Genomic DNA, 14,568 nt, shown 5'->3' with positions numbered 1-14,568 from the left:
TAGTATGCACATCATAAAAGGAAGAACTCTGGAACACGCCATTTTTTGATAAAGTCCTTTTAATGGAAAATGTAAAACCCCTTTCAACTTTAATGTACAAAGCCATATGTAACACTTGCACTTTTAACAAATAAAAGCAAGCCAATGTTTTAAAAAAATACATCATTAAATGTATATATGTATATATTTACATAGCATATTAAGTTTAATATTTAGCTTTAAAAGTTCACATAAATTTTACCAAAATGAGACAATTTTAAATAAATTACACCTTTTGAAAATGTTAAATTGTACAGTCAATAGCTTCAACAAAATATTGAAGTGTCCGTATTTAGTATCTACTTTATATACTTCATATTTTACAAATTTTACAATTATTTGGCAGTAATTTCTGATTATGACATGAATGCTGTGCGATTCAGCAATTTCCCAAATGCAGGCAATAGCTGGTGTTTGTGTCCTATTCTCACAGTAACTGTCTCAATGTAGTGAAAAATATCCGTTATTTTAGTAAACTGTACAAGGTCACATTTACACTTGATCAACAATATAGCGTAGAATTTTGTGGGTTTTTTTTGTCAAAAATAAATACATCATTTTAAATCTGGCATTTTCACAAACATCATATACACTATAATACAAAAACAGCCATGAAGTGCTGCTTTTTAAATTTAGCTTGTTTTCATAACTAACATTGCATCACAGGAACTGTGACTTATGCTATACTGCTGCGGTATCAGTAACAAGTAATTGCTACAAAAGAGAATTTCTTGGCACTGATGGTTTTATGAAGCTTAAGTCAATGTGCATACTTATCATCGTTCGAAAGTAATTACAGTTCAATGGCCTAAAAGTATCAAACTGGACCACACCTAATTTTCTTCCATATCCTCTACTTCATCTTCATGTATCTTCAAAGCTCTCACCATTTCCTTAACTGCATGATACAATATATTTTTAACCTGAAAGAGATTTTGATATTTCTAATCACTTAAGCTGGAGATAAATTAGAGCTTTTTTTTTTCTTAATGAGGGAAAGATACACTCAAAATAAAATAAATGTCAGAGTTAAAAAAATGTTAAACTGAAAGTTAAAATAAGGGCCACTGAAAATCATACAGTTAAATGCATACTGTTATTAAGCTGTGGTTGTTATCCTAATGTGACAAACAAGGACAATGACTGCCTAAGCGGTTATGCACATATCGTATTTCTGAATATAAAAGGCACATAAGAACAGGAGTCAGTTAGAAAATTCATCTCCTACCTGTAGTTTATCATCGTAATTGATTTCCTCCTTCAAGAGTCTCAGTTCCTGTGTTAAATGAAATGACTGTACAAGATGTTCTGGAGACACAAAGTCTTCAGTTACCTGAATACAGCTGTGAAAATTCTGTACCTATCCCCGAAACAAAACAGTAAAATAAAAATTTTAGGAGGCAGGAATACCAGAGAACTTATTTTCTCCTGAACATCAAATGCATTTCAAAGCAGAACACCACGCTTTTATGAGAGTTCTATCACTGAAAAGCTTTCATGTGGAGGGACTGTTTAAATGTAGTATTTTTAAATGATGAAAAGAACTTTTCCAGAAATCCTTCAGAGAGGCTAATAATTCGATTCTAAATTACCAATTTGGTCATGGTGGATTTCTTGGTGTTACTTAAAAAAAAAAAAAGAGCGCAGCTGATAGGATCTGCTTCCCTGTTTGGTGCAAACAATCTGATGTCGCTCCTCTGGCTTTCAGCATCTGGGTCATTTCACTGTTAATTTTTACACCAGAGAGTGGGGTTAAAGCATAAGAAATGAAATTTAGTTTGTGAAAAACTGGGAAGAAATCCAGTTCTAGACAGATCTATTGCTCATGACAGTTTTAGAATTATCCTAGGATTTTATTTTTGCCTTTCAAATTAAACAACTAAAGATACATTCAGTCTCTAGTGGCGATATTACTACAACTGATGTCTCCCCTGACTAAAATGGTTTTCACAAAAAGCCAATTTTATGTTATTTATACACCATGTACAAACTGACTTGGTACTTCACTATTTCTTGGAATTGTTATTTTTTTTTTTTTTATTATTAATGCTTAGTATAATGACAGAGAGAGAACAAAGCTGATCCAGTCCAGATTTTTGTGATGTTCTAGGTCTTACAGTGATATTTAAAGACATCATAAAATTCCTGGGAAAGGAGAAATAACTGAAAACTAAACATTTAAATTAATTCTAATTTTTAAAAGATGAAAATAAGTCTAATTGGGAGGTGTGAAAAGTAAGATAGTAAGTGGGGATAGAGAACTGTGAAAAAATGTGATAGAGTGATGGATTCCAAAAGTGCTGGAATTTCTCCTCTGGGAATAATGTCCACCTGCTCAAGTCTGCAGAGTTAAGTCAAGCACTGTGCCTCTACTGATAACTTGGTAGCATATATAAACATTCTCTTCCGTTAGTCACTAGGTTGTTGGTTCTTCTGTAGGACGAACACAGTGATGCCTCACATTTTCAGCACTGCTATATAGTCTCGCTGGATCTTCACCATGTGTCTCTAGAACAGATGCTCTATTTCACAGAACAGGAAATGATGGATAAGAAGTTCAGTGCCTGTTCCAAGATAAATCAGCCAACAAATGGCAAGCCAACAGGAACCCAGCTCCTGTAACATTTTGTCTAACAGATGCTTTATAGTCCTATATTAACTCGGTCCTGTATTAACTCGGTCCAGCATACACTCTCCAAATGTCCTTTCACTTATCTGAATGTACTGTGGGGATTAGGCCTTCAAAAGTTCTGCCGTGTACCTTTTAGCATGTCTGCATCTACTTGTAATTTTTCTCTTCATTGATATTCTAATCTTGTTCATACATCATCTTCCTGATTTTCTTTACCAGAGTCCTTTAGCTCTTTGAGTACACTTATGACACATGACTTAAAGTCTATGTCTAGTAAGTCCAATGTCTGGGCTTCCTTGAGGAGGGACAATTTATGTCGATTGTTCTTCCCCTGTTATTAGGCATTACTTTATGGTTTCTGTTTATGCCTTGTAACTTTTTCCTGAAAAATGGACACCTGAACATTATAATGTGGTTACTGGAAGTCAGATTCTCCCTGTGCCTTAGGGTTTGCTGCTGACTACTGAAGGCTGGAGTCATCTATATTTTTTGTGACTTTTCAACACTATTTCTGTTAAGACTGTATTATTCCTTGTTGGGTGTGATCACTGAAGTCGCTGTTCCATTATCTGTGGTCAGGCAGTGACCTGCCAGAGATTTTCTAAATGCCCCAAATCAGCTGTCCTTTTCTTTACTGAGCAGTCCCCTGGTTGATGTAAATTTGGATTAAATTCCAGAGTTCTGAAAAAGTTGATTCTGTTGGTTTTACCAGTTTATGGTTGTTTTAAAATCATTTTTAGGACCATGACATTTATTATTGCTTATAAATACTATTACGTTTTCTGGGCTCCTGGGTGGCTCAGTCGGTTAAGCATCTGATTTCGGCTTGGGTCATGATCTCACAGTTCGTGAGTTAGAGCCCCACATCTGTGATAGCAAAGAACCTGCTTGGGATTCTGTCTCCCTCTCTTTGCCCCTCCCCTGCTCGTGTTCACTCACTCTCTCAAAAAATAAACTAAAAAAAAAAAAAAAAATGCTGTTATGTTTTCTAATGACCTCAACTTGATACATTTTACATAAAGGCTTACAGTTAGTGTGAAGAGTCAAGAACACATTTGAACTCTTCGTTCCACTTATTAATTCTGGGCCATCTTTGAGTCAAATTTCTCACCTTCTTGACAAACTGTCTTATTCATACTTGCCTTCAGGACCAATTATAATCATAAACAGGTAATGTTACAAAAGTGTAACTCTTTGTGTTCACAGGTTATTATCTTGCCACTGATTGCCATATACACAAGTGACTTGTGAGAACTTCAGAGTTAAAGATTTTGTCAAAGTCCTTTTAGCATTATGAATGCAGAGAATTCACAAGTAGCAATATTATAAACTCACTACAAATGGCCAAACACAATCAATGAAGATAAATAGTTAAGGACAAATTTATCACTGAAGATTTTGTGACTTTTTTTTTAATAAAGTTTTTTTTATTTTGAGAGAGAAAGTGAGTGCACATGTGTGAGCAGCGGAGGGGCAGAGAGAGGGAGAAAGAGAAGGGAGAGAGAATCCTAAGCAGACAGAGCCCAACATAGGGCTTGATCCTGTAAGATCATGACCTGAACCGAAATCGAGTCAGATACTTAACCAACTGAGCCACCCAACACCACTGTGGCTTTAAAAAAGGAAAAAAAAAGGGGGGGTTTCTTTTAAAATAAAGGTCACTATGAACGTCAGGGTACTAGAGCTAAGACCAAGGAAATCCTGGAGGTGAAGGTCCACCTGCCCCATCTAATGATATATCAGACTTTCACAGATTCAGTCATGTTTGCCAGTGAAGATAAGCCGGCAACTAACTGAAGAGGGAAGTTCTTTTTTTTTTTTTAATTTTTTAAATTTATTTATTTTTGAGAAACAAAGTGAGACAAAGTGTGAGCAGGGGAGGGGCAGAGAGAGAAAGAGACACAGAATCTGAAACAGGCTCCAGGCTCTGAGCAAGCGGTCAGCACAGAGCCTGATGCAGGGCTCGAACCCACAAACTGTGAGATCATGACCTGAGCTGGATGCTCAACCGACTGAGCCACTAGGTGCCCTGAGTAGTTAATACATATGGAGAGTTGTGGCAATGATACTTTCCCTCAGCTAGGCCTCTCAAAGTGCTCACTGATGACAAACCAAAGAATACAATGGATCATTTGGTCAAAGCCATGTTTTGATAGATGCCCTGGATTTGCAAGGGCTTCTTATCTGCCTGGTTTTCGAGGCGTGGTCCTCAGAGAGTACCATCAGCATCACCTGGGAACTCATTAGAAATGCAAAATTTCAGGTCCCCCCTTGGACCCACTGAATCAGAAACTCTAGGGGTGGGGTCTAGCAATCTGTGTTTGATTAAGCCCTTGAGGAAATTCTGATGTATTTTTAAAGCACAAGAACCACTAATTAGAGTTTGGGTTTATTTTAAGGGCTACCTGTAGTCTGTTGGAAGTGAAGTCATCAACGAAAAGTTTTCAGGACCTCTAAGGACTAAATGAGTTGTAAATGGTAATACATCTCAAATCCAAGTTAATATGGTGAACGGTTTTTTTCCTTTTAATTTTCTCTCAAAACCACGTTATCATCACTTGTGAGTCATGGACAGCACCCTTTCAACAGAGTACAAATAACCATGCTGTCATTATCACACCACATAAGGAAAAGAAGACAGAAATTGTTGTGCTTATAGCTGGCGATTCTATGCCAAAATCTGCCGCGGAGCTGTCCTAGAGCACTCAGCGAGCTAGCGGCGAAGCTCAGAATAGAATCTGCCAGTCTAGGTTATCCATGCAGTTTCAGTGTACCGGAGTGGGATATCTTTTATACTCTAGAAATCTACGATGAAATCTGCTCTCTAGAATCTAAGTGATATTTCTACCTAGCTCAAAAGAGAGCATGTTTTTCTATGTACTTATGTGTACAGTCATAAGTGGAAGTTATATTCCAACCTAAGTAAACTTTCTGAAGTGGCCAGAGAAGACACATACAGAATGAGGCTAAAATTGACATGTTTGTACAAAGAGCACAATATATATAAATTGTGGAAAGTCATAACTTTGTTTTCATCTGTACTTGTGTGAAAATATGTTGTATATGAGAACATATTTTCAAGCTGTCAGGACTTACAAATATTTAAATGTATTATCCTAAACATGGGAGACAGCAATGAAAAACAGAAAGCTCTGTCCTCAAGAACCTTCTATTCTAGTGTGGATTAAAAGACAATAAATAAAGTAAGTAAATTATGAATAATATTAGAAGGTGATGACCAAAATGGAGGAAAATAAAGCAGGGGAGATGACAGGGAACTGGGAGACACAATTTGCAGTTTAAAACTAGGGTGAGTGGGATGCCTGGGTGGCTCAGTTGGTTAAGCGGCCGACTTCAGCTCAGGTCATTTTCTCGTGGTCTCTGGGTTCGTGCCCCACGTTGGGCTCTTTGCTGGCAGTTCAGAGTCTAGAGCCTGGAGCCTGCTTTGGATTCTGTGTCTCCCTCTCTCTCTGCCCCTCCCCTGTTTGCTTTCTGTCTCTGTCTCTCTCAAGTAATAAACATTTTTTAAAAATTAAAAAAAAAAAAAAAAAAACTAGGGTGAGGAAGGTGACATTTGAGCAAATAAAGCCTGTAAAGAATGTTAAGAAGGAAGTCTTACAACAGATATCTGAAAAAAGAATTCCAGGCCAAAGGATTAGCAAGTACAAAGGCCCTGGGGTACAAACATGTATGGTGTATGTGAAAACCGTAGCAATGGCAGGCAGGGTGGTCAGAGAGAAGTAAGGAGGAGAGAAGTAGGGGAGGAAGGCAGTGAAATTGTGTGTGTGTGTGTGTGTGCGTGTGTGTGTGTGCGCGTGTGTGTATACATGACAGCATGGATAGGATACAAATAAAGATCATTTATGGCCTGGGGAAGCTTTCAGTGGAGTGTTATATGAACAAAACTTTTTAACAGTATCACTCTGCCTAGTATTTTGAGAAAACATGGTTTTTTCCCCCAAAAAAGCAGCAGCAGAGAGACATGTACATGGCATAGAATCTCTGTGGTAACACTGGTTACCTTTGAAGGAGAGGAGCTGGGGGCAAAGGTGAGAAAAAGACTGAATTTTTACTGTGAACCCTTTGTACTGTTTGAATTCTTAAAAATCATATAAATGTATTACATTTCAACATAAAAATTATTTGAAAATAGTCCTTTCAACAGATAATAGAACTGATATGTCCATATGCAAACAAAAAACAAAAAACCTCGGTCCAATACTTTGCACTATGTACAAAAATTAACTAAAAACTAGTCACAGACCTAAATTTAAGACTAACAACAATAAAGCTTATAGAAGAAAACGTATAAAAAATATTTGTGATCTTGGGCTACACAAAAATTTTGGAATTACAACAATAATAAAAGTATGATACATAAAAGAAAAAAACTGATCACCTGAACTTCATCAAAATTAAAACACTTCTCTTTAGAAGACACCATTAAGGGGGTGCCCGGGTGGATCAGTAGGTTAAGCATCTGACTTCAGCCTAGGTCATTATCTCGCCATTACTGAGTTCGAGCCCTGAGTCGAACTCGGTTGCTGACAGCTCAGAGCCTAGAGCCTGTTTCAGATTCCGTGTCTCCCTCTCTCTCTCTGCCCCTTCCCCACTCACACTCTCTCTCTCAAAAATAAACATTAAAAAATTTTTTTAAAAAAAGAAAAAAAAACCAACTGCGAAAATGTACAAAATATTTGAACACACATTTACCAAAATGGATATAAAGATGATAGCAAATAAGCACATGAAAAGATGTTAAACATACCTGGTTAAGAAAATGTAAATTAAAAGTACGAGATACCAATGCACATGTATTCAAATGCTTGCAAACAAAACTGACAATAAGTACTGACTTATCACTGTCCCCTGATGGAAACCACCCAAATATTCTTTAATTGGTTAGTGGATTAAAAAAAAAAAAACATTATATTTATACACAGAACAACTACCCAGTAATCAAAAGAAACCAAATACTGATACGCACAACATGGATAAATCTCAAATGTATTACATGTTGAGTAAGAAAAGTCAGATTCTAAGGGCGACATATCATAGGACATTCTAATACAGGCAGAACTATAGGAGGAAACAAGTGGTTGTTGGAAAGTCAGGTTGGAAAAGTTGACTAATAAGGGGCAGGAGGGAATTTTTAGGAGTCATGGAAGTGTTCACTATTTTGTTGTGTTGTTACCTCACTATATAGTTCTCAAAACTTATAGAATGCACATATATAAAATTATACCTCGATTTAAAAAACTACACTGTCCAGTTTTATTAACTTGAAGAAAGTAGATACTAGATAAAGTTAAATATGTAAGGATTTTCAGGGGAACTTGTTTCATATTATCAAAGAATTCTATTTACAAAAAGATTCACTGCACTATTCTCTTAAAAAGACTGCTTCATTGAGGATATTTTATTTTTTTGTTACTGATTAGCTCTTTTCTGATAAGAGACTAGAAGGCAAAAAAAAAAAAAAAGGGGGGGGATGTGGGGTGAATCCCATTTAAACTTTAACCATAGGGACACCTGGGTGGCTCAGTCGGTTGAGTGACTCTTGGTTTCTGCTCAGGTCATGATCTCACGGCTAGTGGGTTCGAGCTTGGGATTCTCTCCCTCTCTCTCTCTGCTCCTCCCCTACTCACAATCTCTCTCTCAAAACAAATAAATGAATAAAAAACTTAAGAAAAATTAATGAAAAAATAAAGCTGAATCAAAAATGAAACAACTCTGATCACTGACCATGGGACAATAAAACAATTTAATATAAATAATGTATTAATTTAATCAACACATTTAATATATTTTTTCCTCCAGGAAGTTATTGTGGTGAAACAGGTGTATTATGTTTGTTTTACTATCATAAATGCCATTTGATATTTAAGAATGATAAATCTAACTCTGAGCTTGACATATTAAAAACTAAGTAACTATTATCATTTATGGAGTATTTGTGGTATTATATAACAATGTCACAACACTACATAGGCAGTTATTGCACATATATGGTTATACAAAATGTGGAAAATTTTCCATGTCTTATGTAAAAGTACACATATGAGATATGTATAATATCTTAATAACCAGGTGGTGGGAAAGGTGGCGAACCCACTCTGGGGCAAACTAGCTTTTTGGGGTTCTTGGGTTTCCCCTACACACTTCGTTACTGTGAACGCTAAGCTGGTCCACAGTGGCTCCAGTCTATAGGAATCCACTGTATGCTTTTAATACAATCCTCCAAGCCCACTATGCCATTTTGCCAAGTGCCACATAGTCAAGCCACAGAAGCAAAGATAAGGTGTTTTAGTTTCTAAATTTTGTGGATCAGTAGCTATGAAAATTACGTACTATCTTTCTTTGGAAACATTATCACTATGTTAGCAACCTGACAAGGGGGGAGTTACACAAAAGCCTGAATTTCCGAACGGTCTAGTCAATACTTCATTCTGCTCAATTTGGTGCCTTGGAAAATGTGTGATCTCCTAAGTCTTATTAATAACTTAAGTGTTAAGTCTCACTACCAGGAACCGAATATATAGTATCTCATTTTCCCCTTAAAAAGACTTAAAAATTAGATTTACACCCACTAAACCAGAAACAATACAAAAATGGAAATCTGGCTCATGTTAAAATAATTTCAGTTCTCAAACCATTTAACTACGTCAGATCTCTTCAAGCACGGGAAAGCTATCTTGGTAATTTCTTAAGGAAAACAAACCGGTGCGGGTCATTCTCTTACTTACCAGAACAATTCATTTTTCAAAATTGGTTCTTTCAGTAAATAGACGTGTTGGAAATAAGTTTGTACGCACCTGATGAAGTGCTCCTGCTGGTAAGACAATGGCATCACCGAGGAACTGAATGAGAGTGCAAGTTCTGACTCCATATTCCTCAAGCAGTCTTTGGCGGAGCTTTCTGTTCACATACCAGCTTTGGTCACGTATTGGATCATGTTCTGGTAGAACTTCAAGGCCTTGTTCTTTTGAAATCTGCAATATGGATTAAAATTAGAATATATACCTCAGTTTTAAGTAAGGGAAATGATAAATCCCGTTCAGTTAAATTTCAATTTTCTTTTACAATAACCATCTTTTGTTCTTAAAATCTTATGGAATGTGTGCACTTAAGGTAATAATATTCTACGACGATTTGAAAAGCCAAAGGACATTACAACAATATTGCACAAAGAGGTTCTGTTAGTAAAGCGAATCATACTACCACCTTTTAAAAAAAATGTGTTTATTTTGAGAAAGACAGAGAGTGAGTGAGTGTGGGGGAGGGGCAGAGAAAGAGAAAGGGAGAGAATCCCAAGCAGGCTCCACAGGGTCAGCACAGAGCCCTGAGGGGTTTGGGGTTTGATCTCCCAAACCACGAGATCATGACCTGAGCACAAATCAAGTGTCAAGACTCAGATGCTTAACTGGCCGAGACACCCAAGTACCCCTATACTATCACCTTCTCAGCTCCTCCTTGCCCCATGAAGATTCTATCCATTTGGTTTCTTTACTGTTATTTCAAGAGTACAGCACAGAGATTAGGGAAAGCTCAGTTTAGTAGCTTTTTTTCCAAGAGCCAAACCATCCATATGTATGGACTTCTTAAACACTTCCTGATCCTGATCTTTTTAGAAAGGTAAGTACAGGGGCGCCTGGGTGTCTCAGTCAGTTATGTGTCTGACTTCGGCTCAGGTCATGATCTCATGGCTCGTGGGTTCCAGCCCATGTCAGGCTCTGTGCTGATGGCTCAGAGCCTGGAGCCTGCTTTGGATTCTGTGTCTCCCTCTCTCTCTGCCCCTCCCCCACTCATGCTTTGTCTGTGTCTCTCAAAAATAAATAAAAAACATTAAAAAATATATACGTACAAAGGTAAATACCTTTATATTACTAAACTTTTAATCTTTGAAAAACCAATTTCAAGGGATACTTTTACTAAAATAAAGATCCTACCTTCTTTAGATGTTTCTGTGACATATTAGTTTTTGTATCCTGTACTTTTTACTACTTTTCACCAAGGGAAACATCTGACTCATCAACAGATTAGTTCTTTACTATAAAGGAGATAGGGGAGCACTAGCAACTGAGAAGAAGTTTGCCATTCAAATATCTCAACATGAAATGGGCTTTAAAAGGAGTAAGAGAAAGGAGTTTCTGACTTTCAACAGCAACAAGAAATCCTGTCCTCTTTCGAAGCAAAAATTATTTAATGATCTTATGTTGCTGAATGATAAATGAAGTTACGTTAAAAATTTCTAGGGGCGCCTGGGTGGCTCAGTTGGTTAAGTGTTCGACTCTGGATTTCAGTTCAGGTTATGATCTCACAGTTCAGGAGTTCAAGCCCTGCACTGGGCTTTGTGCTGACAGCGTGGAACCTGCTTGGGATTCTCTCTCTCAAAACAAATAAATAAACAAACAAACAAACAAACAAACACACACTAAAAAAAAAAAAAAAAATTAACAAGTCCTTGGGGCACCTGAGGGGCTCAGTCGGTTAAGTGACTAGTTCTTGATTTTGGCTCATGATCTCACAGTTTGTGAGATCGAGTCCCGTGTTGGGCTCCGCACTGACAGCAGGGAGCCTGCTTGGGATTCCCCCTCCCTCACTCACACTCATGCTCTCTCTCTCCTCTTTAAACATAAATAAACTTAGAAAGAATTACTAAGTCCTTGCTCAAGGTAAAGAAGTAAACTATTCGTAACCCAAATTATACCTTTTGAAGAAATTCCCTTATCTTGTCAATGTCTTTCCCTGCATAAATATGCCACAGAGCACCAGGTATTTCACTTGAGTCCTTCAATCGTTTTCTTAAAACATCATCCAAATCTTCTTCCTCCAATTTCTTGAGTACTCCTGAAACATAGGAGAATATTTTCAAATTAGTCACTAAAGAGCACCTGGGAGCCAAGTGTCCTAGAACTGACCTACGAGAGCAGCACAGTGCCTGACTAGATAGGACTCTTAAGAGAGGAGGTACACACACAGTTATACTGTTAGAAAACAGAAAACACTGACCCTAAGGAGGGGGAGAGTAACAGTAACTTTCCCAGATCATTTGTTTTCTGACATTAAACTTCACTGTTCTATGAATTAAAAAAAAAGGAGGAGGGGGATTATTGGGGTAGAGAAAGCTTATCTTTTTTAATAAAGGCCTCTAGGGGGAGACAACTATATGAAGGAATATGCCCAGGAGGAGATAGGAGGCAGGAGAGCCATTACAGGTGGAGGAAAAAGCGTATGCTTTCAGTAGGTCAGTATTTCTTGATGTGTTTTAAGCATTAACCCTAAACATTCCTTTTTAAAAAAACACTCCTTTTCTTTGGGATCATCTATAAACAGTGGCAAAAGCTTCAGATAAAGACAGCCAAAGGATTAAAATGGATGTTTTCTCAAAAGACCAAATACTATGCTACAAATGAGGGATTGAAGTTGTGCAAGAATAAAGATAAATAACAGTCTCAGCATTTAAGGACATGACAGACTAGTTAAAGAGAAATGCAGGTATAACCTCTGTATTGGAAAATAAATGCTAGAGGGGTTGATTTGAATGAAGTACAATGAGGCACAAAAGAGTTAATTAACTATGTAGCATCAGAGGCTTTAAAAAGAACAGTAATCTGAACCATAAGTCACACATTTCTGTATTAGAGCTAAGACTATAACCCAAGTATGCCCAACTCAAATCCTGGGGGGGGGGGGGGGGGGGGCTCGGGGGCAAAGAGTTTTTATCTATTATAATCAAGGGTCAATCTAAGAAGCTAAAAAAGAGTGTAAAAAGGATTTTCTAGTTTTGGGGGAATTTAGGTTGTGTTTTATGGAAGCTGTCAAATACACAGAAAAACAGAGTGAATACTACAAATGAACCCCCATGTTTTCAGCACCTAGTCACTAAGTTTAGATACATCCTTGGCTCCAGATATAGAACTGGTGAAGTATGTGGTAGGTGGGTAATGTGTAGAATTTCGCATGAAGTAAATGCAAACTAGAAAAGATAAAAAATAAATAAATAAAATTCTCGGACCCTAGAAAAGCCTGTGATTCCATAAGGTGTTAAGAACTAGGGGACTAGTACTCTAGAAGCCAAAGGCAGCATTTGAAGAAGACGCAGTGATTAACAGTGCCATTTATTACAGAGGGTAAGTATTAAGACCAGAAAGAAACCACTAAAACCACTTAAACTGTGAATGTTGTGAGGGCCGCAGCAATAGTAATTTCAGCAGGGCAGCAGGTACAAGGCCAACCCGCACTGAGCTGAAATGTGAATGGCAGTTGACAGGGACAGCAAAGAATCTGTTATGAGGGCAGGAGTGATAGGATGGCAGTGAGGAAGACAAGATTTGACGGACGTTTCCTTTTGATAAAGAAGAAATAGTCTAGAGTGTACTCCTACTCCAAAGAAAATAAACCAGTCAGGAGGGAAAGTATAAAGAAGAGGACAGCAGGTGGAACGAGGTTTCAGAAAGAAATCCAGAGGATGGAACCTAAAACCTATACACTGGGTAGAGAGCTTATTTCTACTTAGGAGAAAAGATTCCTTCCCTGATAGTAGAGAGGAAAAAATGAAGAATGCTTGAGGCACAAACCACATCTTATTCATCTTCAGACACCCAGTGCCCAGTTTCTAATATCCAATAAATGTTTATAAGTGAGCCTAATGGTTTATTTTCACAAACAGAACATTTAAAGATAGCAAAGGTCAAATAATAATACTCATTTTTAAAACTAAAATTCCTATTGTATCAAAAAAAGACAGGCAAATCAACCACTCTTAAAGTAATAAAGATCAGAATATCTCTCTATCTGCTGCAATTCTTTTTGCAATCTTTGCTGTTTACTGAGAGGCTGACATTCTGGACAATAAGTCCTAGTGTGTGTGGTTATTTAACTGTCATCCCAAAGACCACTATTCAAGTTTCTTTACCTGCTTTTGAAAGAATGCCATTTCCTTTGGCTATGCCAACATAGACTAGAATGTTTACAACATCAGAGACTTCAACATGGAGATTTGTTGTTCCTATGTCATGATCTTTAGCAGCAGCTACACCTGTGTATAAAAAAGAACTTTTACTTGACCGAACACATATCCTAAATATTCTCCCCAAAATCGGCTCTATGAGGAACATTTGTTAATTGTAATTTGAGCTATAGTCTCCTTGTTTCAAAACCTGCTTCCCAAAAGCCACAATGCAAGAAATTCCCATAAAAATCAAATTAATAGAAAATGTAAATATTTTGCAAGGAATTCATAAGTACTTAACTATATTGGCTATTAATTTCCAATATACTATTTGAGAGGAAAAAAAGATTTCAATGGATTACTAGAAAACAGATTTAGTAGTACCTAAAAATAATTTGACAATTATCTTTGGACAGAAGTTAAAATTTCATATAATTCCAAATTCATGGAAATGTAAATATATACCTACCATAGGCACTGCACAACCTGGGTCCTAGATCAGGGCGCACAAAAAATCCTGGCAAATGAGAGGCCAAGTTGAATTTTCCTTCTGGATTACAATATTCTGGCAATGGCAGGCTTTTTAAAAGATCTTCATATCTGAAGAATAATAACACTGACTTGAACACAGATTTACATTCTTTTCTTAAAATTTCTAATGTTTACATTTTTTGAGAGAGAGAGACAGAGTGCGAATAGGAGAGGGGCAGAGAGAGGGAGACACAGAATCTGAAGCAGGCTCCAGGCTCTGAGCTATCAGCACAGAGCACAATGCGGGGCTCAACGTGGGGCTCAACCTCACAAACCGTGAGATCATAACTTGAGCAAAGTTGACAAACTAACTGAGCAACCCAGGTGCCCCTACAGATTTACATTCTTCAGTGCTTTCATAATTTTCAAGTTGTTCAAAAGTTAATACAACCTTTCTCTAAGGACTTTGACA

At 37.2% G+C, this 14,568-nt stretch overlaps 1 protein-coding gene across 4 annotated transcripts in view; it reads right to left on the bottom strand.

Moving 5' to 3' along the window:
• Nucleotides 1-766: 766 nt before the first annotated feature.
• The window catches only part of JMJD1C (jumonji domain containing 1C), a 260,706-nt gene continuing 246,904 nt past the window's right edge, over nucleotides 767-14,568 (bottom strand). For all 4 annotated transcript variants that reach the window (XM_078434303.2, XM_078434302.2, XM_060642645.3 and 1 more), the window contains 6 exons: nucleotides 14,095-14,225; nucleotides 13,590-13,712; nucleotides 11,382-11,521; nucleotides 9,487-9,663; nucleotides 1,268-1,399; nucleotides 767-962 (listed from right to left, as the gene is read on the bottom strand). In XM_078434303.2, the coding sequence (XP_078290429.2) occupies nucleotides 873-962; nucleotides 1,268-1,399; nucleotides 9,487-9,663; nucleotides 11,382-11,521; nucleotides 13,590-13,712; nucleotides 14,095-14,225 (793 nt within the window). In that variant the 3' untranslated portion in view covers nucleotides 767-872. The remainder of the gene's footprint in view (nucleotides 963-1,267; nucleotides 1,400-9,486; nucleotides 9,664-11,381; nucleotides 11,522-13,589; nucleotides 13,713-14,094; nucleotides 14,226-14,568) is intronic.

Source organism: Panthera onca, chromosome D2, assembly GCF_046562875.1.
Source record: "Panthera onca isolate mPanOnc1 chromosome D2, mPanOnc1 haplotype 2, whole genome shotgun sequence".
Lineage (NCBI taxonomy): Eukaryota > Metazoa > Chordata > Mammalia > Carnivora > Felidae > Panthera > Panthera onca.
Note: the sequence above shows the minus strand (reverse complement) of the source record. Positions and strands in the feature narration are given on the sequence as shown.